The following is a 27,255-nucleotide window of genomic DNA, read 5'->3' as shown; positions in this document are numbered from 1 at the left end:
GGTGGAAGGCTCCTTTTTCACAGGGCTTTCTCCCGTGGGTCACGTGAGTGCTGAAGTGATGGTCATTTTTCATGAGTAGTGTGTGTTAGTCATATGGCCATATACCGCCCAGGTAGGAGATGTCCCGGTAGCCATTCCACCTTCTGCGTGTCCTGAGTCTGTATACCTGCAGCGGCACACACCCATGCTGCCACGAACCCCACGATCCTACAACCTCTCTGCAGCCAAGGGTCAAATGAATAGTCTTACACCATTAGAAACTCAAGGCAGCACTTACGAAACTAAAGGCCAGGGAAGCGGATGAATTAAAGATGCCGTCCAAACAGAAAAAATCCACAGCTTCAGAAGAAAGTGAAGAGGTTGATGACGAAGTGGAGGAAACGGAGCCAAAACCAAAGGAGAGTAGCAACGGTGTGACCCGTGGGGACACCACAAAAGGAGAGAAGAGTCGGAAGAAACACAAGAGCTCCGAGAGCTCCGAGAACCAGGAGGCCCCAGAGAGAGAGAAGAAGAAGATAAAAGAGGGTGAAACAGGAAAAGAGAAAAAGAAGAAAAAGAAACCAGATGATAGTGTTGAAGCTGGTGCTGTAATTGAAAATGAGGCTGAGGAGGGTGAGCAAAACAATAATGACCCCACGACCAATTCCAAAAAGGAGAAATCAGGGAAGCTCAAAGAGGAAGTGACTGAGGTAGCGAAGGAGGAAAAGAAGAAAAAGAAGAAGAAATCCTCCACAGAGAAACCAGAGGGAGAGGAGGAGATGGGATCCAAGGATAAGAAGTCGAAAGACGGAAAGAAGAAGAAGAAGTCTCACAATGATGGTGATGAGGAGCCCTTGATTGAGGAGCAGGAGGAGGAGGAAGACTCTAAGAAAAAGAAAAAGAAGAAGGCAAAGAAGGGGTCGGTGGACAGTGACGAAGATAAAAAGAAAAAGGGGAAAAAATCCAAAAATAAACAGGTGGACTATGGCGTGATGTACCAGAACGAGCTGCTGAACTACCACACAGATTCATCCGATGGATACGAGGATGAGTACTACAAAAAGAAAGGTAAGGGTTTGACATTGTAGAGCAGACAGAGAAGCCCCACAAGTTGTATTTCAGGTAAGTCTCAGTTTCATGCATATGTATTCACCAAGTCTTGAATACAGTTTTCCTCCAGTTCCCTTCAGCTCAGAGCCGGAGCACCCAGGGGAATCACTCTCTGATTGTTCTTGGGTGAAAGCTCAGTTATGTTCCACATGAATGGAGCCAAACAGAAGCTCGGGGGCAGACAGGTGCTGGGTGCCGTCCCAGTCTCCGGGGCTGGGAGAACCACCGGTGGCCAGAGGCAGGGCCGGGAGCCAGAGGAGCTTTCTTAAAGCACATCACAGGGAACCAAATCCTGTAGGGGGCTGCCAAATAGTTCATTTCTGTTTGGTTAGGGGGGAAAGGGAACTCTGGATGATTTATGGGATAGATCAAGAAAGATGTAACAACCCGAACAAATTAAAATTTTGACAGCTACTTGTTTAGGTGACAAAATTGAGTAGAACATAGCTGGTAAATATGGTAAATTATTTTTATTGAAATTACTTTAATGTAACTTTGGTTCTGAGCTGACTTTGATCCTGACTTTCAAAAGCATTATCCAGTTGAAAGCCCCTGCAAAAGCCGGTTATTGGGTCAGTTGAAGCATGAGACAGAAAGTGTTTCCTGCATGAACATTAAACCAAAACCACATTCTCTCCTTAATCTCACTGTAAGGGCTTTTGTTGCCTAAACAAAGGAATTAAAACTCAGGATGCGAACGCAGGTCTCTGGCATCAAAGTTTTGTCGTTGGAAACATATTTGCATTAGTAGTGTATATAAACGCAACTTCTTATGAGACGGGGTTGCCATACAGGAGCGTTTGGAAAGTGCAGCACTCAGCTGTATCAAAATGTGTTTGGAATGAGGAAATTGCACATAAAAAACGTCTGAACTTAAAAGCTCTTCCCCCATCTGACAGAGGGAGTGCTGCAAATGTGACATTTTCGTGTATTTTCTAGTATTCTCACTGAAAGATAATTGCTCCCATAAAGTAGCTGATCAAAGCGAATGTGCTATCAGCCTCTGGTCTCTGTGCACATTACGAACGGAGCAGTAAGTGTCATTATTTAGCATCAGTAGCAGTGACACATGCCTGTGTGTACTTTTCTCTTGCTTCACTGGCTCACTCGGGTCTCTGACACTCCGAGGAGTTTATCAAGGCTCAGTGTCTATCTGATTCTATCAGGTGTCTCTCTTTCTCTTTAATCTGGTTTTAATAGCTCTGCTCACTGTTAATTAGATGTCCGTGTCCCTGTTGCATCGACTTTGGTTTAAATTGCTCTCTATCAGGTCTCTGCCGCTCCTTTCCTCCTGGAGCTGTTTTTAGGTAATCTGTCTGCTTCTTCTGCGTGTCTCCCTCATTCAATATCCTCTACTTCCAGTTCCGTTATTCATTACTTGATGGGTGTTTTTTATTAATTCATTTAAAATGATGTAAACATTTTTACACCTTCAGTCCACATTAACTTTTCACCCTGGAGGTCTTCCAGCCTGTGAAAACACAGTCTCTCTGTTCAGACTGTACACCACTCTCTCTGTCTCTCGCTGACTAAGTTTGACTCAAAGTCCCAGACAGCGTCCCATACCTGCAGCCTATCCAGTCTATCTTACATAACCACAATGCAGCAGGACTATAGAATTACCACTGTATAAACTAAGCTACTGAGTCACAGTCCTACTGAAGATTTAATGTTGTTAAAAACACAGGTGTGACTTTCAAAATCCTCAACAAAAAATAAAGCTTGTGTTTGGATTCACAAGTATTCAGCTCATTGGATTCATGGTGACAAAAGTTGAGTGAAAAGTGACACACAATGCCTCAAGCACAGGCGATACATCATCATACAAGAGTGCAGCCATGCTAGCAGCTAAGAGGCTGTGCATTGCCACAGTGGTGCTCTGAGCTAAATGCTAACATGGGAATGCTAACATGCTCACAATGCTAAGCAGGTAGCCTACAATGTTTTAAATGTGATGTTCCCCATCTGAGTTACGTTAGCGTGCTGAGATAAGCTTAATAGCATAAAACACAGCTGAGGCCAATGGGAATGCCATTATGTTTGCAGTTATGTAGCTTAAAACCAACCTAATTAAACTACTAAATAAACAAATTTAAATGTTGTCCTGATGGTAGCGCAAGTTGAAAAGTCTGGATACCATCAAAGCACATGAATGTCTGTGCCAAATATACTGACAATCCATCCAATAGCTGTTGAGACATTTCACAAAGAAAATACAAATGTACATAAATACATGTGTCAGTATAGTCTTCATCCTCTGGGGACCATCAATGTCTCAAACATCATAGTAATACACACAGTAGTTGTTGTGACATTTCAGTCTGGACCACATTTTCCATCTGAACCGACATTGCCATCCGAAACTGTATACGGATGTCCTCAGATGTCAACTCTTGTCTTCTTTTCTCCTCCATACAAAAACCTTAAATGACACGAACTGAGGTAGATTGTACAGACTGCTGAGTTTTCCTCCCGTTTACCTTCCCGTGAACTCGGTAGCTCGGTCACACGAAGAGACACATTTGTGAAATGTGAGAGAGGCTCGTCTGGTGTATCACACCAGACATGGATTCGCTGCATTGAATTCCCTGGCAACAGTGCATGGAAGGAAACACAACGCTCCTTAATGTTTATAGATTATTGGACACTGTCTGAGGATGTGACTTTGTCTTTGTCCTTTTATTCAACCTTTACTTTTATAATTAGTGCTTGTACGACCCCATGAAATGTATTCCCTATACGTGCACTCATTATTTCAGATTTGTGATGTTTGTTGCAAAGGGGCAACACATCTTCTTCTCTCCTTCTCTGTCTAATCTATGCTCTCCTCTCTCTTTCAGTGTATGAGGTGGTCACTATCACTGGTGATGTAAAGGGAGCCGGGACGGATGCTAATGTGTTTGTTACCCTTTTTGGAGACTTTGGCGTCACGCCCAAGGTTCACTTGGCAAGCAAGTGAGTTTAAAAGGGTTTCTGTCATTGTGAGGACATGATGTCATTGTGTTATAGTATGCTTTGATTAATATGTTCAACTCTGAATCAGGTCTCAATGACTTGCTCTGCTTTGACTTAATTCCCTTGTGAAAAGGTTTTATGTGTCGCTTCGAGTCAATTGCATTTCATTCTGCTTCGGTTTATATAACTAGAAAGCTTAGCTAGTTTAATACATTTTCAATGTCAGCTGTTAACTTTGAACCTTTTCTATTCCTTTCTGATCCTTCAGCACAGAAAAGAGGTATTTTCTAATCAGTCTGCTAAAAGGATGGTTATGACTCTGTCCTTGTGTTGAGTTGTATTGTGTATATAACACTGTATGGGGGAGCATTCCTGATCAACATTAACCTGATGCCTGTGGATCCCGTCGATCATGACTAAATCCATTTGCACATTTCTTTGACCCGTTTGTCAAAACTACATTAACCTGAATCTTCAAAATCCTTTTGATGTCAGAGAAGCAGCGCACGTTGATAAAGGTTTGGTTGAGGTGCAGGAATCTCTCTTCTATACAGTCCTTTTTAAAATGTCGGACACAGAATATCTGGAGTAAGGGGGAACTATGTGACATGGCCGGTCTTCTTTTCCATTCAGAGGCAAATGAAAGAAGACCACGATGTCATTTCTGTGGATGATCAAATGACTCTCAGGGGATCTTATCAGCAGCAGGCTCCCTTTATCTCTGCACACATTGATTGACAGCTAGGGTTACCTGTGCAGCGTATAGGATGTACCAACTTATTGTAAGGCACACTGGACCATGTCACTCACACCTTGTGTTGGTCTCATCCACTTCAGGCAGCATCAACGTGCTATGTATTCAGTCTCTGCATGCTGTGTGGCCATAGTGTTGCTCAGCAGGTGAAATACCATACATGGACGTTGATAAGTCACTTCTGTCATATAATAAACATGTAGCATTAGGAGTTTCACCTTACTCCGATATATATTAGGTCCTGCCTGTATCGTGTAATGATCGATTTAAACTTTATAACATGATACAGGTAAGGGAAGGTTTCTATGTCTCAAAGAATTGCCCGATTGAACAATCGGGCAGATTAAAAATGCAACTCTTTGGAAATTCATTGTGATCATAACAAATTCAAATTGCATGAATTCCAAAGTTTGCATTGGGGTTTTTGTTTTCGCATAATCAATGTCTCCCCATCATTGCCTTACAGGTGATTTTACACAGAAACAGAGAACGGGGGCATGTATTTATGAGCATTCTCTGTGGGTGGAATATTGCAGGAAGATGAGAACAGATGGAGATGTGGGTCAGAGACAAAGGCAGTAGTGGAAAAGAGGGTGTCTGATTCGCTGTGGCAGAGGGGGTCCTCCATGCACACAGCTCTGTGAGGGATAGAAGTACATGAGGAGGCGGGAGCGTTGAAGGGGCCGAGCCTCAGGAGGTTTCAGATTATACAGCTGCCATGAGACCACCAGAGTCCCTTAAGCCGAATCAGTCAGGAGATGTAATTCACTGCTGCAGAGTTCAGTTCAGTTTTCTGCCTGGACTGTGTTTCTTTGACCCGTGTAATCTCTATCAATCAAATAGAACGTCTCTCTCTCTTTCTCTGTCATACACACATATAACACTCAATTTATCTTTCTCCCAAATTCTCACATTTTCTCAATTTACAGGAGCCGCACCGCATTTGAGAAGAATAAGAGTGATGTTTTCCGTATCAAAACGCACAACGTGGGGCCTCTGAAGAAACTGAGGTACTGTACAGCAAATCTAATGTGACAGAAAACCCCACAGCGCCGACTGTGATGTGTGATAACTTTATATATGAATCTATTAATGGCTGCAGCAGATACTCACAGCTACAGGTCACTGACAGCATCCCAGTTTGTGCTCAAGTATACCTCGCACAATAGAACAGCAGCTTACGGAGAGGATCACACAGGGACATTTGTCACTCGTTTTCCAGCTGCGACGCTGGCCATCAAAGGATTTCATCCAGTGACAAAAGGTTAAGCCCCATCTGTTGGGAGTTAGTGTCTTACTCCAGAGGAGTCACATCACAGCTGTCACACATGAACAGTGAAACCAGGATACATTTAGTCTGAGGCCTCAAAAAGCAGAGGTTCTTCAGACAATTCAGTAGTATGGAAGGTTTGCTTTATTCCTAAATATGTATGCTTGTATGTCTACATCTGACATGGCAGCTCCTCATACATTATAGTGCATTATCAAGCACTATTGTTCTTCTGTTTGGACATTTTTTTCTCTATATTCTGCGAGAAGGCCATTTTCGGCATCAAACTACTCCAAACAATTGGCACAACAAAACTCTAATCTGGTTTGAATGTGGCTCAGGAACCTTTGTGTTTCAATCCTGCTGTTTCTCTTTAATGTCTGTAATGAACTCACATGATGACTCTTCTTTCAAAGTTGTTTTAATTCATGAATGTCAAATCAATATGCTTCGATGCCGCTTGCAGCTCGATTTCACTGTGTTATTCTTCCACATCTTATTCACTCCTCACAAAATGTCCATGTCTGAATCACAATGCTTGAATACAACAGTCTCCACTGTTTGGATTTACGACTGCAAATACAAACAAACAAAAAGGAAGCAAGAGGCATTGGTGTATGTGATGTGGAAAACGTATTTGTGATTGCCTGCAGGGTGAATTCATGTCACACTATGACGGTTGACTCCCCAGGATCGAGCACGACAACACGGGGATGAACGCCAGCTGGTTCCTGGACAGGGTGGTGGTGACCGACATGAGCCGGCCCCATCTGCGCTTCTATTTCGCCTGCAACAACTGGCTGAGTCGGGAGGAGGCCGACAACCTGTTTGTCAGGGACCTGCTGGGCAGCATGAACCCCATGGACGTCCCGAAATGTAGGTCACTCTGGGACAAACACGTAACACAAAGCACACGAAGGTTCACAAAGGTTCAAATGAAAAAACAGTTGATTCAAATTCCAAATACTTGCACCACATAGCAGAGAAACCACTGGGTTTGAAAAGTCATAAAGACTAGTTTTAAGATAAAATACAACTATTAAGAAAGAGCTCTAATACTAATGCTATAAACTAGTTATACACAAAGGTGCCTGGTATCCTACAGATCTTGCTTCTGTTTCATTTTGTAATTGAATTCCATCAGAGTATAATCCTCAGGTAAGCCAGCCCATGTGTCCTCTGCTGCAATGTGATCTAACATCTCAGTACCTGCAGTCAGTCAAGCAGAGCGTTGTGAAGCCGAGGCTCGGATAAAGACATGAGGACACTGTGCTGTGAGGGAGTGGTCAGAGTGATATGGCTGTTACTCACACAACACACACACACACACACACACACACTGTTATGAATATTTAACTTGGAAACCATCTCAGTGTGGACTAATAAGACACCCGCCTAATGAAATTAGAAAAGTTCAACTAATTCTGCTAAGAGGTAGAAGATTGGTTCTGAAGGATACTGAAAACCATCGTTACACTGTTAGACTCTCTGCTGTTTATATAAGTCACTGTATTCTTGATTTCCTGTTTTGCAGTAAATAAGTACATAGTGAGTGTGTTCACTGCTGACATGAAGGGAAGTGGAACTGATGCAGATGTCTTCCTAAACATCTTCGGAGAGAATGGTGACACAGGTAGGGCTGCAACTAATGATTTTTTGTATCGATTGTTGTATTGATCAATATTCTGTTATTTTTTTAAACGTCCGTCATTCTTTGGTACTTGCTGGCCCCTGTTCTCTGTCCCCACTCTTGGCTAACCAGGGTGTGACAACGCCCTTTCTTTAGGGTTAGTAAAGTCTCTGGGTTTGCACACCCAGGGCTTTCTAATCCGTTTCCTTGTTTTTATTGATTGTTTACACACTAAAACTGGTACTTGAGCCACAGTGACCACAACCTGTAATTCATGTTACCAAACCCCTGAACCAATTCTGCTAAAATACAAGCACATTTCCTGCTTCACACTCAGACCGCAGTTCTAAACTGCACTTTTTTCCAGAGAGTTCTCTAACATTTGGCACAATCTTCATGAATTATATCTCTTGTGTTGACATGGAACGCCCTACCAAATCCAAAATGCTAAACTTAAATTTCCTACTATCCACTCTGACTCCTCACATGGGCAAATGTGAGCATGTGTGCACAACTGTTTAATTAGCAATCAGAGCTTTAGCAATGAAAGGGCCACAGGTGAGCTCTTCTGTTTTGCAACGATGGATGCCAACATAGGAGAGAGAGGCACAGAAAGAGTGAGGGAGGAGGACCAACCAGAAAATCTGCAGTTCGATCCCTTGAAACAATCAATTGAATAGTATAAACAATAGGCGATTAAGTTTCTGTTGATAAAGTAATCTATTATTTCAATGCTAGACAGATGTGTCCACCAAAAGCCATGACAAATGTTGTATATTTATTGTTACTTTAACGACTGTAGCTATGTCATCCATTTCAATGTGTTTGACTCCAAAATGCTTTGTTTATTATGAAAGGAGAGAGGCGACTGGACAGTGACAAAGACAACTTTGAGCGCGGGTCGGAGGACAAGTTCACGATAGAGGCGCCAAACTTGGGAAGGCTGAGGAAAATCACTGTTGGCCACAACAACAGAGGCTCATCAGCTGGATGGTTTCTAGATAAGGCATGTTCAATCTACACATACATGATCTTTACAGACCTGCCCACATGCATATAAATCACTCACGGTGGTGCATAATGTGTCTCTCCAGGTAGTCATTGATGACATGGGGAATAAAGAAATCTATGACTTCCCAGTTAATCGTTGGTTCGCCATGGATGAATGTGATGGCAAAATACAGCGAGATGTGTTGGTTGGATCTGTGCAACCAATGGGTGAGAACAACACAAAGCCACTATTTCACTGCAGAAAAAATACATCTTCAATTTCCTGTAATCTCCTGAATCTACTTAGGAATCGTATACAATGTACAAGTGATGACTGGAGACATGAGGGGTGCAGGCACCAACTCTAAGATCCACATGGTCATGCACGGCTGCAAGGGCTTAAAGAACAGCGGCAAAGTATTCCTGGAAGGTGGTGCTTTCGAACGCGGCCTCATCGACATTTTCAACGTTGAGATTTGTGACCTGATCAGCCCGCTCAGCAGGGTCAGCATCGGGCACGACAACGGGGCTGTTGGTGCTGGATGGTACTGTGAGAAGGTACTACACTTCTGTCTTTGGTAACAGAGGGACTCTCAAAAATGTCATTCAACCACCAAGCACCTTGCTTCCCTCTCTAGGTTGTAATATACTGTCCATTCACGGGCATCGAGCAGACATTTCAGTGCGCGAAGTGGCTGGACGAGGACGAGGGGGACGGACTGATTGAGAGGGAGCTGTACGAGATGGTCTCTCTCAGGCAGAAAAAGCAGAAGAGTGGGTAGTTTCCTTCAACTCGCAGATCTCTCCTCATTGAAAGAAAAGTAAATCCCTCATATTCTCTTAACCAAAACAGAATTCAAGTTGCATTCTATTTAATTCTACTCCCAGAGTACCCATGGTCCCTTTGGATTTTGACATCGGACGTGAAGGGGGCAGGGACAGATGCTCAGGTGTTTCTGCAGATCTACGGAGAGAAGGGCAAGTCTGATGAGATCAAACTGGAAAACAACTCTGACAGTTTTGAACAGGGCCAGCTTGATAAATTCATGGTAAGCCCTGGATCATTTCTTCCACTGTTCTCACATTGATCTACTATAAGTTCCCAAGATTTTTTTTTTTTAAGTATCTGTTCTTTTGAATGTTTTGGGATCGCTGTAGATTGAAATGCCAGACATGGGAAGACTGCGGAAAGTGCGCATCTGGCATGAGAAGAGACATCCATTTGCTGGATGGCATTTAGCGAAGGTGAGACCCGTCGCTCTCTCTGTCTGATCTGTCAGTGTGAGCTGTTTTATTTACCCTCTTAGCACTAAATTAGACACGGAATGATAGTTTAATCTTGCACCTGATCTCAGATATAGAGAAGAGAGACTGAAGTGTAAATGAGCCTGCATGCACTCTATTGCGCCACAATTTGTTTGTTAATGTCACTTCTGCAGTCTTCATTTGTCCGAAGGTTAGATCATGAACCAGAGATGAAGACGTGCATGATGACACATGGGCCTGTCACTTTCTGCAGGTCACTTTGCTCAAGACGTTGACGATGGAGGAATATTCTTTTGAATGTGGCCGTTGGCTGGACATCAATGAGGACGACAATGAGATCGTCAGAGAACTTCCAGCTACCGGAGCGCTCATCGATGAGCCGCTGCCCTGTAAGAAATCGACTAAGGACACACGTGCCTGGTTGATTAAATGCACACAAGCTGTTTGTCAGAGAGTCAGTGCAGATATTCAAACTCTATGTGTAAATGTTGCTTTATGTGAGTGTCCTCTTTTTTGTGTTTTGTTTTAGTGATAAAGTATCGCGTTACTATCTGCACTGGCAACGTCAGTGGCAGTGGCACTGATGCGAGCGTCTTCCTCCATGTCTTTGGTGACCTGGGTGACACAGGGGAGAGACTCATGTTCATGAGCAAGAACAATGTCAACAAATTTGAAAAGGGCAATGTGAGTGCATTATTAATACGCACAAAATATATATATATATATTGTCTGGGAAATGCACTGCAAACATCTTTTAACCCGCTTTCTGTATGTTACTCCGTCTTCCCTCAGCACGATGAGTTTCTCATTGAGTCTGCGTCTTTGGGCCAAGTGCGCAGAGTGCGTGTCGGCCATGATGGTCGCGGTGGAGGCTGTGGTTGGTTCCTTGATAAGGTGATGGTCCGGGAGGAGGGCCAGCCAGAGAGTTTGGCCGTCGAGTTCCCCTGTTTCAGGCAAGGCAATAATACCTAACGTGACTTGAAGGGATATTTTTGAATACAGTTAGATGCTTTCTTGTAGAGAGTTGTGTGATAAGATCGAAACCACTCTTGTGTCTTTATGGTACATCTGAAGCTGTAGCCAGGAGACAGTTGGCTTAGCTCAGAATAATGGCTGGAGGCAGGAGGAAACAGCTAGCCTGGCTCTCAAGCTCTCTCATCAGCATGTTATTTGTTTGAATCCATGGTGCATAATAAGGAAGTGTGAAAATGGCAAGTTGTGGTTTTTGCAGGGAGTGCTTCTAGTCTTTATGCCAAGCTGCTGGCTGTGTCATGTTATTTACCATACCTGATATGGGAGTGGTTTTGATTTCTCTTCCCAAGAAAGAAAATAAGTCTTTGTTAAATTCTTTTGTCTTGAACCAACCAAAACATTAAACGGCGAAACACAATGTCCCAGAAAGCCTCATAAATCGGCCACGCTTACCTTCATTAGTTCTCGAGTGGCTGGTGTTTAAGTAGTTAGGCAGCTGATGGATGAGTTTGATACTACAAATAGGGACTAAATGCACAGTAGTCAGCCAGCTCTCTCTCTTTTAGTAACTGGAGCCAAACCGCAAGGCGGAGGTGCAGTGTTACATCTAGAAAGAGGCTTTTCCTGTCTGTCCTAATAAGGGAAATGTTTTCAAGCTTACAATGCAAAACAATGTAGAACAATTGTTCTCCCTATTTCTTTTGTAAACTAGATATGTTTCCATGTTTATAAATTCTTCTTTCCACACATTTAAATATTCAGGGAGGTTTGGCGGGAGGCTTGATCTCAGTCTTTCTTAGGATTCAGTTTGTCTGTGTTTATGTGTTTTTTTTTTCTTCAGGTGGTTGGACCGTAATGAAGATGATGGACAGATTGTCCGTGAGTTAGTCCCAGTTGGAGATGGCCAGCGTCTCTTTAGTGAGTGCCTAGATAACATTTTAAACCAAGGATAGGTCAAACTTTAATTTTGTTTCAGATTTCTAAAAATCTTTAATTCCCGTTTGTCCATCCTCCCAAGATGTCAGCTATCACATAGCAATCAAGACAGGCAGTGTGAGTGGGGCCAGCTCAGACTCCAGGGTGTTTGTCAAGCTGTACGGAGAGAAGGGTGACACTAACAAGATGATACTGGCAGTCTCCGACAACGACCTCAGGAACTACTTTGAGACGGGACAAACTGACATCTTTACCATTGACACCTTTGACATCGGACAGGCAAGTTCTTCAGACACGAATAGGCTTCACAGAGAACAGAGTTTATGTTTATATCTTGTGTCCCCTGTGCTTACAGATCAACCGTTTCCTGATTGGTCACACTAATGAGGGCTTGCGGGCTGGCTGGTTTCTGGACAGTGTGCAGATCTCTGTACCAGTTCATGGGAAGCAGTACATGTTCCCAAGCCACCGCTGGCTCTGCAAAGACGAGGCTGATGGGAAAGTCGAGGTGGAGATCTATCCCAGTGAGACCTTGGACATCGAACAATGTAAATAACACCAGCACAGTGCAGTCAGAATGAATCATTTTAACCACAGTAACAGTGATTATGAGTTGAGGTGTATTGCGCTGCCTCTCCTTCTCTTACAGTGATCAACTATGAAGTAACAGTGGTCACAGGGGACAAGCGTGCAGGGGGCACCAATGCCAACGTCTTCTGTCAGATCTACGGAGATGAAGGAAAAACTGAAGTCCTCGTGCTCAAGAGTCGCTCCAACAATTTTGAACGCGGCACCACTGAGATCTTCAGGGTCTGTATAAAGCCTGTCTCGTGTTACCTCAGTGTTTGCAGGGGATTTAAGGTCCTGGTTTGACCCTTGTTTCATTCCTACAACCCAGATTGAGGCTCTGGATGTTGGTAAGATCTACAAGATGCGTATCTACCATGACGGGAAGGGTATCGGAGACGGCTGGTTCCTGGAGACGGTGGACATCAAGCGGCTGACGATGGCTATGGTGCAGGTTGAGGTGAAGAAGCAGGACACCAAGAAAGACAAGAAGAAGGACAAAAAGAAGAAGAAGAAAGAGGAGGAGGAGGAGGTGGAGATAGTTGAGGAGCTGCAGGAAGTGGTAGAGACATTTACTTTCCCCTGTAGCCGCTGGCTGGCCAGGGATGAGGAGGATGGGGAGATTGTGGTTGAGCTGCTGAGTGAGGGCAGTGAAGACCTGGAGGGTGAGTAGAGCGTGAATGTAATGTGCTGACCCACTTTTTGCTTCCAAAGGCTGGATTGTTTGTTTTAACTGTGCCATTATGAATTAACCATAATGTTGAAAGCTCACTCATGATGTGCACTTTCTAACTGTGTTTTCCTCTCAGTGAACTCGTATGAGGTTCATGTGTTTACTGGGACTACGTGGGGGGCGGGGACCGATGCCAATGTTTACGTCAACTTCTATGGAGAGAGCGGCGACACGGGGGAGCGACGGCTCAGGAAGGCAAACAACCTGAACAAATTTGAGAAAGGCCAGGTTAGCTTTGTTTCCGTCGGCTCTAGATGTGCTCATTTTTATGTCATAATCCGAGTATTGATATAAACTTTTGTCTGACAGTTTGGGAAGTATAGTTTTTCACTTTCTTGCATAGAGTTAGATGAGAAGATTCATACCTCTCGTGTTTGTTAAATATGAGGCTAGAATCAGGAGTAGCTTTGCTTAGCTTAGCGTAAAGAGTGGAGCTTGGGGAAACACTGTTCATATGTATAGATTTGTTTGAGCTGCTGTGTTCTACATGGTCATGATTGTTATCATTGATACTGTTTACCTGGAAAAGCCTCAAATGTCAAACATGTTGGATCTAAGGAGCCTTGCAGGTTAAATACAGATCAAATAAATAAGTAATGAGGTTCTCATGGACTGCTAAACTGAGACCTGTGACATTTCTTGACCCTTTTGTTACTGGTTTGATCGCTTGTGACCCAGGAGGACATTTTCAACATCACAGCGGTCGACTTGGGGACCCTAAAGAAGCTGAGGATCCGACATGACAACAGTGAGACCAGCGCCGGCTGGTTTTTGGACAGAGTGGAAATTGTAGACAACAAAGATGACACCACGTAAGTCATGATGACGTTAGAAAGGGAGCAGAGATCCATCAGCACTTTAATTCAGATGTGTAATTGCATCTTCAGACAAAAACCTTGAATAATTAAATCTATTAATTACAAAAAAATTGATAATAATTTATTCAACTGATGAGAAATTCTTTACATCTTGCTGTGTCATTGTAGACACCAAATCATTGCCACAGGTTTGACAAAACAGCATCATCCTTCATAGCTCTACAGACATTTTATGAGCAAATGCAGAACCTTCGCTCATAAAATGTCTGTAGAGCTCCACTGTGTGGCGGGAAATGGTACTCTGAAATAGTCCGGTTAAGCAAAAGCCTTTCTGTCAATCCAAATAGAGATGGCCCCTTTCTTTGAGTATTTTTAGACACAGGAACTTTTGATAGTCCTAAACAGACTAATGTATTGGTTCACTGCACAGCATTTATTATTTATTCATTATGCATTGTGTTTTAGGTACTTTTTCCCTTGTAAACGCTGGCTGGCTGTCGATGAGGATGACGGACAGCTTGCCAGGGAGCTAGTTCCTGTGGACGAGGCCTTTATGAAGAAAGGAGATGATGATGATGAGGAAGACTCTGAAACCACACTTGGTCTTGAACAGAAAGGTGACCGCAACATTATGGCGGCCCTGAGAAAGAGAGAAACACTGTCCTAAAGAAACAACGTTTTTTTAGTTTTTTGTAATGAATAGAAATAACAATCACAAGATTGCCTAATGTTTAATTTCTTCTGGTTTCTTGTTACTACAGCCATGTCAACAACTTACACAATGAGGATAAAAACTGGTGACAAAAAGTATGCAGGAACTGATGCTAATGTCTTTATGATTCTGTACGGCTCCAAGGATGACACAGGTAATACTTCAGACTATCATACTGAATTCATATATATCTGCATTTATATTTAAATTATGAAATTACTCTATGATGTGCACATCTACAGGGACAATCAACCTGAAGGCTTCAAAGACTCATAAGAATAAGTTTGAGCGGGGTCTGATCGATGAGTTCATTGTGGAAGCTGTGGACATTGGACCACTGAAGAAGCTACGTGTTGGACACGATAACCGTGGTACGGTAGGACAGACTCCCTGCCTGTGCAGTGAATAGTGCAACATGAGTCCACGTGATCACGATCATTTGTGTTGAATGTTTAAGGTGGAGGATCAGCAGGCTGGTTCCTTGACTGGGTGGAGATTGACGCCCCGTCTCTTGGACTGAAACTGCACTTCCCCTGCGGTCGTTGGTTGGATAAAGGGGAGGATGACGGGGCCATCGTCAGGGACCTTTTCCCTAATTCTCTTCAGACGGAGCATTACACACCATGTAAATCGTCACTGCATGACAAAACTTACTCCAAGCATGTTTGTTATTTGATGCAAATAACTGGTTATGTTTTTTATTTGTTTCCATTTCGTAGTTGTTCCTTACGAAATTAAAACCTTCACGAGCGACGTGTTCGCAGCCGGCACGGACGCAGACGTCTTCATTGTCCTGTACGGGCGAGATGCAGTGTGCACCCTGCAGAAGTCTCTGTGTGTCAACAAGAGGGAGAGGAGGATGTACTTTGAGAGAGGAGCTGAAGACATGTTTATTGTTGAGGTACAATAACAGTGTACGGTCATAAATAAGTAGAATAGGTCATCAAGCTATGAAGAACAGCAAGGCCATCAGGGTATTTACTGTAGTAAATACAATGCTGAATACAATTAATTTAGTTATTAATTTCTGCTTTCTGTGCAGCTAGAAGATGTGGGGGATGTAATTGAAAAGATCCGGATCGGCCATGACAACCGTGGGGTCAACCCAGGCTGGCATCTGGACAGAGTGGAGATCAGACGCCTGCTCAGGAAGGGAAAGGTACTGCCTACGGAGGACAAAAGTAAAATGTTGAAGTGCCTCAAAAAAACAACTGATATTGATTTCAGTACTTGTACCTGTACCTGTAACATCTCAGATTTTAGTTGTAGAGGACTTTGTCAACATCTTACTATCACATCCACTGGTGACACACAAACGCAATTTCTGGTCAGCAGGTGGGGATGTTCTCTGCACAGATAGAGGTTAATCCAGCACCGTGATTTCAGAGGCTTAGACAAAAACAGAACAGTGTGTTCACAGATTCCACTCTTAAGGGAAAAACACACAAATGAATTAGCCTTTCTCTCTCTGTAGGGTTCAGAGACTGTCATCTTCCCTTGTGAATGCTGGCTCGCCAAGTCGGAGGATGATGGAGAAACCGTGAGAGAGCTGGTGCCCTCTGACATCATCACTGAGAAACTGTTACGAGACGGAAACCTGAAAGTCACCGAAGTGGAGGTGGAAGATGCCCTGGAGAGTATGTTAACGCACGCATTCAACTATTTATACACACTGACATAACAGCAGAAACATCTGCAGGATTTGTCACAATGTTGTGGTCCTGTTTCTCCCCCACCTTTCTGAGCATTAGTTCAGAAACAAGACACTTTTCCCTTCAGGTCCTCTCTAATCCCCGAGTGAGTCTCTGTTATGACAGTGGCACCAAACAGCGATGGAAAATGGCTTTCTTTTCACTCTATTTTCTGCCAATTGCACTTAAATTCATCCCCCGCGTGCCTGTCTGTGGTCAATGTACCCCACTACAGCTCACACATACACAGTGTCAGTGATGACAGGCAATGTGTACGGAGGCGGCACCGACGCCAACGTCTTCCTCACGATTTACGGGGACCAGGGGGACACTGGGGAGAGGAAACTCAGAAAGTCCGAGACGAACGGCAACAAGTTTGAACGGGGATCTGTAAGAAAGCATTTTGTATACTATGAAGTGACAAATGATCCTGACATAATGAGCTCTGTAAAAGAAAACTAAAGTACAGCAAATACATCATACAAACTACATGATCATACTTTTGTTTTTATTTCACCAATGGTCATGTTTTATCTCTCCAGGTGGATAAGTTCACTATAGAAGCCGTTGACCTCGGACAGGTTTTCAAGGTAAAAATACGCCACGATGACAGTATGATGAGTGCCGACTGGTACCTGGACCAGGTGGAGGTGGTTGACGTGGATACGGAAGAGGTCTATCTCTTCTTGTGTGAACGTTGGCTGTCCAGGAAGAGGGAGGACCGACGCATTGGGAGAGTCTTCTATGTTAAGGTAGCATTTTAAGACGTCTGTGTGCGATTATGTGTAGGAGGTGCCTTTAAAGTCATGTGTACAAAAGAGATATTAAAACAAAATAGTAGAAAGGAAAGATTAAAAAGACTTGGGTCCGGTCCCCCAAAGTATAAAAAAACTAGCAGCACTAACTCCAAAAGTTGCTGAGTCTAGTGAGAAAGTTGCAAAGTCGGCCACGCTAACAGCCCGTCCCTTCAGGCCTCCCTCCAAAGCCACTCCCTTAAAATACAATTACACCACATACTGTTTTATTACAAACATTGCTGCCGTTGCTAATAATCCACACAGCCTTATTAAACACACATAGACGTTGTGTGTTTCTACAGATATTAGCAATCATCTGTGTCGTTGTGTATATCTGCATCACTGTGTGTGTCTGTGTGTGTTCTTTCAGGGTTACGAAGGTGTTAGAGAAAGCCTCAACTGTAAAAAGAAGAACTCAGCCGTGACAGTGAAGAGTGTCGACAGTAACATGAACAAAAAGAGCAAAAAGAAGGAGGAGGAAGTTGAGCTCCCGAGTAAGAAAGATCTTCAGCATTGTGAACTGGATTCATCCTCTGCTCTGTGAATGCTTGTCATTACTATTCTAACACAGACATCTTTACATAATCTCTTGCTCTCTGTGAATGAATAAGTGCCGTTCCCTTCCTGTGCAGTCATACCATACCACATCACCATCAGCACTGGACTGGAGCGCGATGCGAGCACCACCAGCAGGGCTTATGTGATCATTATCGGGGCCAATCACACCCAGACGGAGAGGTTGTGGCTGGACCTGCCGGACGAGAGGAAGGGCTTTGAGGCCGGCTCTCTGGAGAGCTTTCAGTCCCACGGTTCAGATGTGGGGGAGATCAAAAAGGTCGAGGTGAGGGGGGGGGGGGGGACTTTTAGAGTTTCAGTGATGAACATGCACTTTCACACATCCACACACACACACACATTGGCCACGCAGGAGAAATACACCCACGTTCCTTGAAGTGATTGTTGCTCATCCTCCCTGCAGCTAGGTCATGATGGGGCCACTCCTGAGAGCTGCTGGCTGGTTGATGAGCTGTCTGTTGCTGTGCCAACCAAAGGGGTCAAATATATCTTTGCTTGCAAGTGCTGGCTGGCCAAAGATCGAGGAGATGGTTTGACTGCTCGAGTATTCAACGTGCTGGATGCAGAGGCCATTTCCATCTCCCAGCAGGTATGTAGATATCAGTAATATGATATGTTATATATCAGTCGATTGGCTAAGAACATGCATCACAATTTATACATTCAGTTACATCTGAGATGGGAAAAGTACTTATAATTGCTTGTCTTTGTTTAAACAAGATGCTAACAATAGGTGTACACATCTGATTTATCTAAAAAGAAAGAGTAGATCCTTAACATTATCATGCTAATGCCAGGAGCGAAAGTATGATTCACAACATTATTGATATAGATAAAAATTGACTTATTGGAAGTTCATTTATTAACGAAGATACTAAACATCTCTTGAAATTAAGAGAACAAGTGACTTCCGAGGGCTTTATTCTGTCTGATTTCGAGAACATTTTGACACTGTTGTCTAGGATAAGGTTTATAGATATATGTAGCACTTTAACTTTGGTGGCCCTTCAGTAAATAGGGTGAAAGTTATATACAATCATATTCAATTCTGTTTTGTTTATTTGCTGTCAAAATCATAACAGAAGTTGTCTCGAGACACTTTTCATATCAGGTCCAGACCATACTCTATAATTTACTTTTTTAGAGAGAGACAGGCACAGCAACAACAATAATGGCACAACAGCTACAATAATGATAGAAATAGGACGTCTATCTCCCCATGTCCTGTACCTGTTTTCAAATATCACTGTAAAAACATGCCTTCCATTTAATATATATTCTTACCATTATATTATAGATGTTTACGGCACCGCAGTCAACCTCATAGTTGCTAAAAAACTGAATAATGTATGTTGTTTATGTGTCTAGTGATGTTTTAGAGGTAATACTGCTCGTGGGAGATGGCTACGATATGTAAAGAAAATATAACAAGTAAGATGTTTCATATTTTCATGTCAGATTATTTACGAGGTGACTGTAGTAACCGGAGACGTGCAGAACGCAGGAACAGACACGCTGATCTTCATGTCTGTATTTGGAGCCAATGGCAGCACGGAGGAGATGCTGCTGCAGAAGAACGAGGACAGGTAGCCGAACATGGAAGAAAACAATGTGGAGAAACAATGTGAGATACAGAGACTGTCTCAATAAGCTGCAGACTATAAACTCTGTGTCCTATTATGTGTTTGACAACAGGTTTGAGCGCGGTCAGGAGGACACTTTCAACATGGAGATTGATGACATTGCTCCACTGAGGAAAATGAGGCTTCGTATTGATGGCTCCGGCAGTCGACCTGACTGGTTTCTGGATCAGGTCAGATCACTTTAAAGGAGAAGTCCACCAATTTTACACACCAAAGTCTGTCTACAGGTCTATTGCATGTATAAAAACCAAATAACAAAGAACCTGGAAGTGTGGAGACAGAAAATAACAAGTTTACCAGACCTCTTTATCCTGCTCCTCATCTCTGCTTGAGGCTAGCAGCTCTTGGCAACGTTAGCCACTACTAGTATACCACACTGAACTGTCAGCGGTTCAGGTGCGTTGTGGGTAATGTAGGCACCAGGTATTGACATGGAAGAGCAATGCATGGAATAAGACCGACGATATCTCTGGTTCTGCTGCACCGATTTTTATATTTCTTTTTAAACTGTCCATCATAAGTTCGACAATTTTACGGGACTGAAATGCTGTTGAGTGCGCTTTTAACTAACCAGGAAAGATAAACGTGTGTTCAGGAGATTTTTACATGCCAAATAATTGTCAAAGATTACAGCAAAAGGAAAGCTAGAAGCAGGATTAAGTCTCCAGAATGAGCTGATCATGCTCAATGCACAGGTTCCCTACATTCTTGTTAAGGGCTAATCGGATACAAATCGGAAACTGCTGATCTCATCTATAAAACATAAAACCAGAACCATAAAAAGCACCAAAATCAATAGTACAAAGCACTCCCAGGTTTGTGTTTTTTACACTGGCAGTGTGTGCTGTAGGTCACAAGATCATTCAATCTATTATATCACACAGCACACAGACAAAAACACACACACACATCTATCTCTGCCTGCAGGAGAACGGTCAGTGATTCACCCACCCACAAAGACACTGACACACACACACACACACACACACACACAGCAGGGCCCAGAGTTCCTGGAGTGAGCATATTGAACCATTTATTCACCATGCTCTTTGTTCTGGCATCATCACACGCATGCACACACAGACAAACAGTAATGAGCGCTGTGTGTTACTGTAGTCAGTAGGGAAATATAAATTTCCTTTTAGTGTGAATGGGTGTGCGTTAGTGCAAATATCGCCAATTTGAATGAATAGTCCAGCAATATAGTCAACTGCATTAATATACACAGCTGACCTTGTGAGGACAACTTCACTGCTCACCTCCAAATCCTGTCTGATGTCTCAGGCCAAATGCTTTGATGAAACAGAACACATTTCCTATGCAAATGTCCTCTCTGGTAAAGGCACCACTGCCTGCAGAGCAGCAGAGCAGTCAGGAACAATACCGAGCCCTGTCCGTTCGTGCCTGGGACTCGGCGGCTGCGAACATCTCCTTGACTTGACCCTGCACAGAGCCCTGTGTGTTCAGCATCACAAGCAGATGTGCTGCCTTTATGGATTGCTGGGTCCGTGTATTGAAAAGGACACAACAGTGCACCGGGCCGACTGCCAGCATAGTAATCTGCCCAAATAAATATGCAGAGTGGAGAGGTAATACGAGGGTGGCTGCCTGAGTCTTTGTCTTGTCATGAAATGTTTCCCAGGACTAGTGATCAGACATCCCCGGGGCAGGCGGGGTTTGTGTTCATACTCGTAAGACATTAGTGTCCATAATACGATAATGTATGACACAACGCTTATTTACGTGAACTTGCTTTTATCCACGCTGGGATGTTGGTCCATCCCCTCGGATCAGACTGAGACATCTCAACAACTATTGGATCGACATGACATTTTGTAGATTGATGGTGCGCAGAGGATACATCTTACTTTCAGGTTCACAACTATTGGATTGCTGTGACGTGTGGTGCAGACATTCATGTTGAAAAGGTTGAGAACTTAACTTTCCCTCTAGCGCCATCATCAGGTCAACATTTTTAACTCGTCCATGATTTTTGGTGTGAGATGTTTCCATCAGCCTCAGGTGCACTTTAGTGCTAATTAGTAAATGTTCTCATGCAAACACGCTAAACTAAGATGGTGAACGTGGTAAACATTATATCTGAAAATCTGAATTTTATCGTTGTTATTGTGAGGATTCGTACACTTTGTGTCACATTTTTTGTTACATTTTAGTGGATAATAATACAAATCCATGTCAGGATTCTGAATATGTGTGATATAATATTTGAAGCACTAACTCTGTGCATCCAGGTGATCATGCGTAACCTGACCACAGAGGAGGTGTCGTCGTTCACCTATGAGGAGTGGCTCTCCAGGAGCCATGGACCAAAGAGAACCATGATCTGCGAGATGGCTGCTGTGGTGGAGGAGGAGTTAATGGTGGAGCTCACCACTTACATAGTCCAGGTCAAGACCAGTGACAGTGCAGGTAAGTCCTCAGTACATGCCGGCTGCTGTCAGCATGCTCATAGAAATGTTTTGTTGAATTTTACAGGTATTCTCACAGAAAACGGTGAATGTGCAGCGACCTGTCCTGCTGCAGTCAGAGAAGGACATTTGGGATATGTATTGCTTACATTATTAGAAATACTGTAAAGCAGTTAAACGTATTTAACAGACGTGTCCGCTCATCAGGCGTACCGACGTCACCCGTCCATCCTTTCATCTCTGGGTCAGCATCCGGTCAGATCCAGGGACGCTCACAGTGAGCAGAGCAGCTCAGACATCCTCTTTCATCAGCAGCCTCCAGCTCTTCCTGGGGGGATGCTGAAGGACTCAAGTGTCAGTTGAGAGATTTCGTCTGTCAAATAGTGTCCTGGGTTCACCTTGCTATCGCCTCTCTTGATTATTTTCTGAACTCTTTCAAAACAAAGCACTCGAGGGTAGCCTGCGGGTCCTTAAATGGCTAAGTTCAAAGTGGATGGTGGCTCAGATGAGTGAACTCCTCACCCTGTAATGTCAAATTAGAGCTACAGCCTTGTAGAGGCTATTTGTGTCTGTAATCACATTCTTTCAACCACTATCCGAAGCTCGGGGCTGAGTTCACAGATATCTTACATTGCTCCTCATCCTCATTTGACCTGTCCTTGTGCAGAGGTCTGTGTTTTCTTTCAGGAGGAGCAAAGCTGGAATAATTAGTGTTTGACTCCAACGTGGCAATGAAAGAAATCCTCTTAAGAAGGCGTCCACGCGGCTTTGCTCCCTCTTTTCTTCATGCAGTATTTTCTATAGCTCAGTAGTGCTGCTGATCAATACGATAGCGTGGTGCGAAGTCTGAGCCGACTTCAAAGGAATGCTCTCTGCCTCTGGCTGTTACTGGAAGCTAAGATGTAGCCCCGCACCACCACTGAGGCTCTTGGAGGAATAATGAGCCAGACCGATAGACACACACACACACATGCACACACACACGCACGCACGCACGCACAAGCAACATTACATAGGCGATGCTGTGCATCAAGTAATGGTCTCCTTTGGGGTCATGATGGGATGATCTGCATGTACAGTGTGAAGAGGCATTGAATGTCAAGTAGGAGGTATATGAAAGGAAAATATTCATTTAAAAAGGTACCAGCGACATGAAATGCAATTCTAAATATCTAAAATCTAAGTATTCCTCATTAAAACTGCAGCGTTAATTAAAGTACCAGGTTTGTAGTTTAGTGCCCAGACTGGCGGAGAACTAGGACACAAAAGAAATGCTGCAGAATGAGTGAGGTTTGTTCTCAGCATCGGCTACTACACATTCACTTAGTGTCTAACTCACTGTAATGAAATAATAAAGCACAGAGGGATTATAGATGTGCTGTCTGAGTCAGAGAACGCGGCTCTCTCTGCGGCTCATTTTACTCTGCATAATGTGGCTGCTTGTTGGCAGATCAGTTTCCTCGGGGCTTTGCAATCTCAGTATTTATTGGCAATTCAAGAAATCCCTGGATTAGTTGAGCTGCATTGCAGTTTAAAAGATCTACAACTACAATTATACTTTTATAATTGCGCATTTTTTGAAGTTTTTTGAACATTTTTACGAGTTAATAATTTCAATAATAGAAAAGATGCCATTTAGAAATGTCATTACAATGATATAGTTTAAATGAAACTATGTTGTGCTAATTCAGATTTTGAAGGTGAAAATGTGAGCACAGTTAATTCACCGTACATTGCCGAGCTGTACATTATTCTTTGTTTAATCCAACATGTTTTTGTTCCAGGAAAGCAGAAATTCAGATTTTTATTTTTTTTTAAATGGGTGACTTTCCTGTGTCCTCAGGGGCGGGCACTGATGCCAACGTGTGGATCATAGTTTTCGGAGAGAACGGAGACACGGGGACACTGGCATTGAAGGAGTGCAACAAGTCCAACAAGTTCGAGCACAAGCAGGTGGACACGTTCCGCTTCTCGGATATCCTCAGCATGGGAGAGCTCTCCAAAGTACGAGTCTGGCACGACAACTCAGGTCAGCCCTCAGCTAGACTAATAAAAGGCTGACTGAATCTGCACTTTCTGACTGGCATTGTGAAAAGGGCTATTTGAATGAAGTTCACTCAAATTACAACTTAAGATGCAATCACTCAGCCAAAGATAAATGTGGCCACAGATTCGTGAGTCTGACGTCACAGGAGAAGTCTTGAGTCACCACTCTGATTTTAATGAAACCTGAACAGTTGATGTCTGATTTGATGATTTGAGAGAACCTGAGGCGATGACGCAGCTTTTTACTGAGCCTGAAAGATTGCTGCAGCACTCCTTGTTTCATTATTGTTGACAACATTTTTTTACTTACTCCCAGGTCCTGCTCCAGGATGGCACTTGGAATATATCGACGTGAAGGATGAGATCCTGGACAAAACATTTCGATTCCCCTGTGACCGCTGGCTTGCTAAGAATGACGACGATGGACAGATAATGAGAGAACTGGCGTGCGCTAACAACGACTACTTGGACCTCAACGAGAAGACGAGTAAGGCCAGCACATACGACACGTTTTAAAGTTGTAATCATTAAGATTTCAGACTTGGGTGACTTGGCGACACGTGGTTAACTGCGAAACAGCAAAAGTGGATTAAAACTACAGGTCCCATAATTCTAGAGGCAGCAAACACTGCTTGAGTAGCTTCTCAGAAATACAATGCATGTTTCTGATTGCAGTGCAGCCAAACAAACAAACTTTATGTTACTAAAGAAGTACATAAACTGCCTTTTCCCATCATGCAATTGATCAACCCAACAGCCAGGACACAGTTAAGTCTGTTACCTCTCTGAGGAGCTTTGTATCTAACCGCGGCGCTCATTGTCGGTCCATCACTCCCTGTAATATATAAAAAAGACTGCTGTCTTGTTTTTTCACATTGTTGACGGATACATTGTGTTTCCTGTAGCCTCTTCACAGTAAAAGCCAGCCTGAGTTTTAATGTGAAGCTGCAATAATGAGATGTTCTGTTTGCATCAGCAGTAGCTGACAAAGAGGCTGACATCAATGAGGCTAAATTGGATTACGTGCTGCATTCATTCAGTGGCAATGGCGGACTCTGCCACTAACAATGAAAACTCCATAAATAGTATCAAAATGGGGTTTGATATAATGAAAGATCTTAAGGATTTTAACTTAAACATGTGTTTCTGTGCCAAGGGATCTTAATGTTTGATATATGTTCCATGTGGAAATGGAGGACATGTCTGTGAACAACTGAGACAATTTACTTACACCATCCGTGTTTTCCCTAGAGTACGAAATTTGTGTCACAACCGGAGACACCGAAACCAAAGAAAATGCCTGGATTGTACTCGAGGGGAGGAAGGGCCGATCAAAAGAATTCGTAATGGAGAACTCCTCAAAGAAGAAGAGGTTCTTGCGGTAGGTACTTGGTGCGCGATTAACTTAATGAGCTGCAACTTGTGTACTCGAGAAAGCTGAAAGAAATGTGCTTTCTCTCCGTCTAATTCTGCCTTCGCACTTATTATGATAATCCCCACCAGCACCGAGCACTTGAGCTCAGACCAACGCTGCAATTGACTATGATGACATTACACCATCCAGAACAAATTGGCAGTGACGTGAATTTAGCCAACAGCTACTCGCTCTGACGTGCTCGTTTTCCTCTCTTCGTAGGGGACATGTTGACAGGTTTGAGTTCTCGTCCAAGAACCTGGGAGATATCGCTGGTATCTGCCTGGGCCACACACCCAAGGATGGGAAGAAAGTGAAGGGGGAGGTGTTCTGGCATGCGGAGGAGGTCGTTGTCACTGAAAGGGAACTGGGAAACAAGTAAGACATCAGTTACTGCTCAGTGAGCCAAAACTACATCCATGCGGAAGTCAGTCATTCAACTTTGTTGATAACAAATCATATTCTGTATATTCACCTCCAGGTACATCTTCAGTTGCAACGCCCGTATCCCTCTCTCTCCTAAGAGGGAGGATTTCTCCACCTTTGAGTGCACTAAGGCCATCGAGAGCTTTGCCAGTAAAGCTCGAAGCCTCGTGCCTGTCAAGTATGAAATCATCGTCATCACGGGTGACGAGAAGGGAGCGGGTACAGACGCCAACGTTTTCATCACCATCTACGGCTCCAATGGAGATTCAGGCCATCGGCAACTGCGGCAGAAGTTTCGTAACCTTTTCGAACGTGAGCAGACGGACCGCTTCCTGCTGGAAATGCTGGACATGGGCGAGCTGCAGAAAGTCCGGGTGGAGCACGACGACTCTGGTCTGAGCCCCGGCTGGCTGCTGGACCGCGTGGAAGTGACTAACACAGCCAATGGTGTCACCACCATCTTCCTGTGTGGGAAGTGGCTGGACACTAAGAGGGCTGACGGGCTGATCGCCAGGGTCTTCTACCCGAAATACTAGAACAACTATTTATTCATACAAACTCCCATTGCAGCAAATCTCTCCTCATGTTTCAAAGTAACGACCAAAGAGATTATGCTCTGGCAAGTTTTATATCTCAGGAACTGAGACAGATTTTTATATTCATAGTTTTTTATTTATTTATTATATTATAGTTGGATATTTAATACTACCTGGGAATATAGCCTGCAAAGAAATACTGTGACAATATCTTCATAGGTCAGGAAACTGAATGTGCCATTCTTTTTAACTTTCATGAGTCAGGGATGGTTTGCTCAGTTGTTTTGTTATAATTGAGGTTTTATAAGATATTAAACTCTTTTTGCACTACTCAATACAGCTTTCCACCTGTTTGACTCACTGATGGGTTAATTCAAACATCCAAACCTACAGAGCTTTATTTCAACGCTGCACAAATCAATACTTTTATATCGACAATAGTTTTGAAGACTGCGCTTAATGTGGAGACGGGGACGAACCCACAGAGAATCATCAACTGGCTCTCACTTCATCGCAGCGCAACGGAGCGTTTCGGCAACTTTTAACTCACAGAATTGTCAATCAATCCATTTTCAGCAGTAAATAGCTGTTATTAGGGGACAAGCCACAGTACACTACCTGCTAAGCACCAAATGGCAGACAGACACCGTTAACTACTCTGGTGGAAAAACTGGAGCATTTAGCAGCTAAAGAGACAAATATTTCCCTTTAAGACTGAGATAATGGAATTAACTCCAAATTAATCCTAGTGGTGTTCTGTGTCTGTTTAGTGTTAAAACTGAAACTGACTCAAAACTATCACCGCATTTTCACTTTTCTTCTTATTTTACCTAATAATAGCTTCTTAAGTGTCAAAGTCAAATTAGAACTAATGAGATCACATTATACCAGAATAGAAGACATAAAAAACAGAACTTGTCCATTTTATCCAATTTATTACAAAAAGAGCACATACAAAAGGATAATATACAAGCCATGAAATAAAATTAAAATTAAAAAAACAGA

The 27,255-nt window shown here is 43.2% G+C and overlaps 1 protein-coding gene across 2 annotated transcripts; it reads left to right on the top strand.

Moving 5' to 3' along the window:
- The first annotated feature begins 311 nt into the window (after positions 1-311).
- On the top strand, positions 312-26,250 carry loxhd1a (lipoxygenase homology PLAT domains 1a). 2 transcript variants are annotated; one of them, XM_076102791.1, is made up of 41 exons: positions 312-1,047; positions 3,930-4,044; positions 5,728-5,808; positions 6,760-6,944; positions 7,603-7,701; positions 8,556-8,704; positions 8,793-8,916; positions 8,996-9,246; positions 9,327-9,462; positions 9,577-9,737; positions 9,847-9,933; positions 10,208-10,343; positions 10,484-10,638; positions 10,747-10,907; positions 11,768-11,844; positions 11,945-12,141; positions 12,218-12,410; positions 12,512-12,672; positions 12,761-13,094; positions 13,239-13,390; positions 13,841-13,974; positions 14,446-14,597; positions 14,742-14,846; positions 14,935-15,063; positions 15,150-15,317; positions 15,412-15,593; positions 15,735-15,851; positions 16,167-16,329; positions 16,619-16,773; positions 16,926-17,135; positions 17,551-17,674; positions 17,813-18,021; positions 18,160-18,345; positions 19,215-19,342; positions 19,452-19,569; positions 21,652-21,829; positions 23,672-23,857; positions 24,191-24,361; positions 25,126-25,255; positions 25,511-25,666; positions 25,770-26,250. In XM_076102791.1, exons 1-41 carry the CDS (start codon positions 312-314, stop codon positions 26,248-26,250), a joined length of 7,272 nt encoding a protein of 2,423 aa, XP_075958906.1. The 2 variants fall into 2 exon arrangements, with proteins under 2 accessions (XP_075958906.1, XP_075958908.1); XM_076102793.1 differs by having other exon boundaries at positions 744-1,047; positions 14,935-15,060.
- Positions 26,251-27,255: the final 1,005 nt, after the last annotated feature.

The sequence above is a fragment of the Anarhichas minor genome, unplaced genomic scaffold (assembly GCF_050575085.1).
Source record: "Anarhichas minor isolate MPS153535 unplaced genomic scaffold, ASM5057508v1 ptg000002l, whole genome shotgun sequence".
Lineage (NCBI taxonomy): Eukaryota > Metazoa > Chordata > Actinopteri > Perciformes > Anarhichadidae > Anarhichas > Anarhichas minor.
This window is presented reverse-complemented; position numbering and strand designations above follow the sequence as displayed.

Excerpts from the sequence above, each read along its gene's own strand:
- loxhd1a (XM_076102791.1), top strand. The coding sequence starts at position 312 with ATGCCGTCCAAACAGAAAAAATCCACAGCTTCAGAAGAAAGTGAAGAG. Across the intron at positions 9,247-9,326 it reads CTGGATGGTACTGTGAGAAG|GTTGTAATATACTGTCCATT; the intron begins GTACTACACTTC and ends TTCCCTCTCTAG. Across the intron at positions 10,639-10,746 it reads ACAAATTTGAAAAGGGCAAT|CACGATGAGTTTCTCATTGA; the intron begins GTGAGTGCATTA and ends GTCTTCCCTCAG.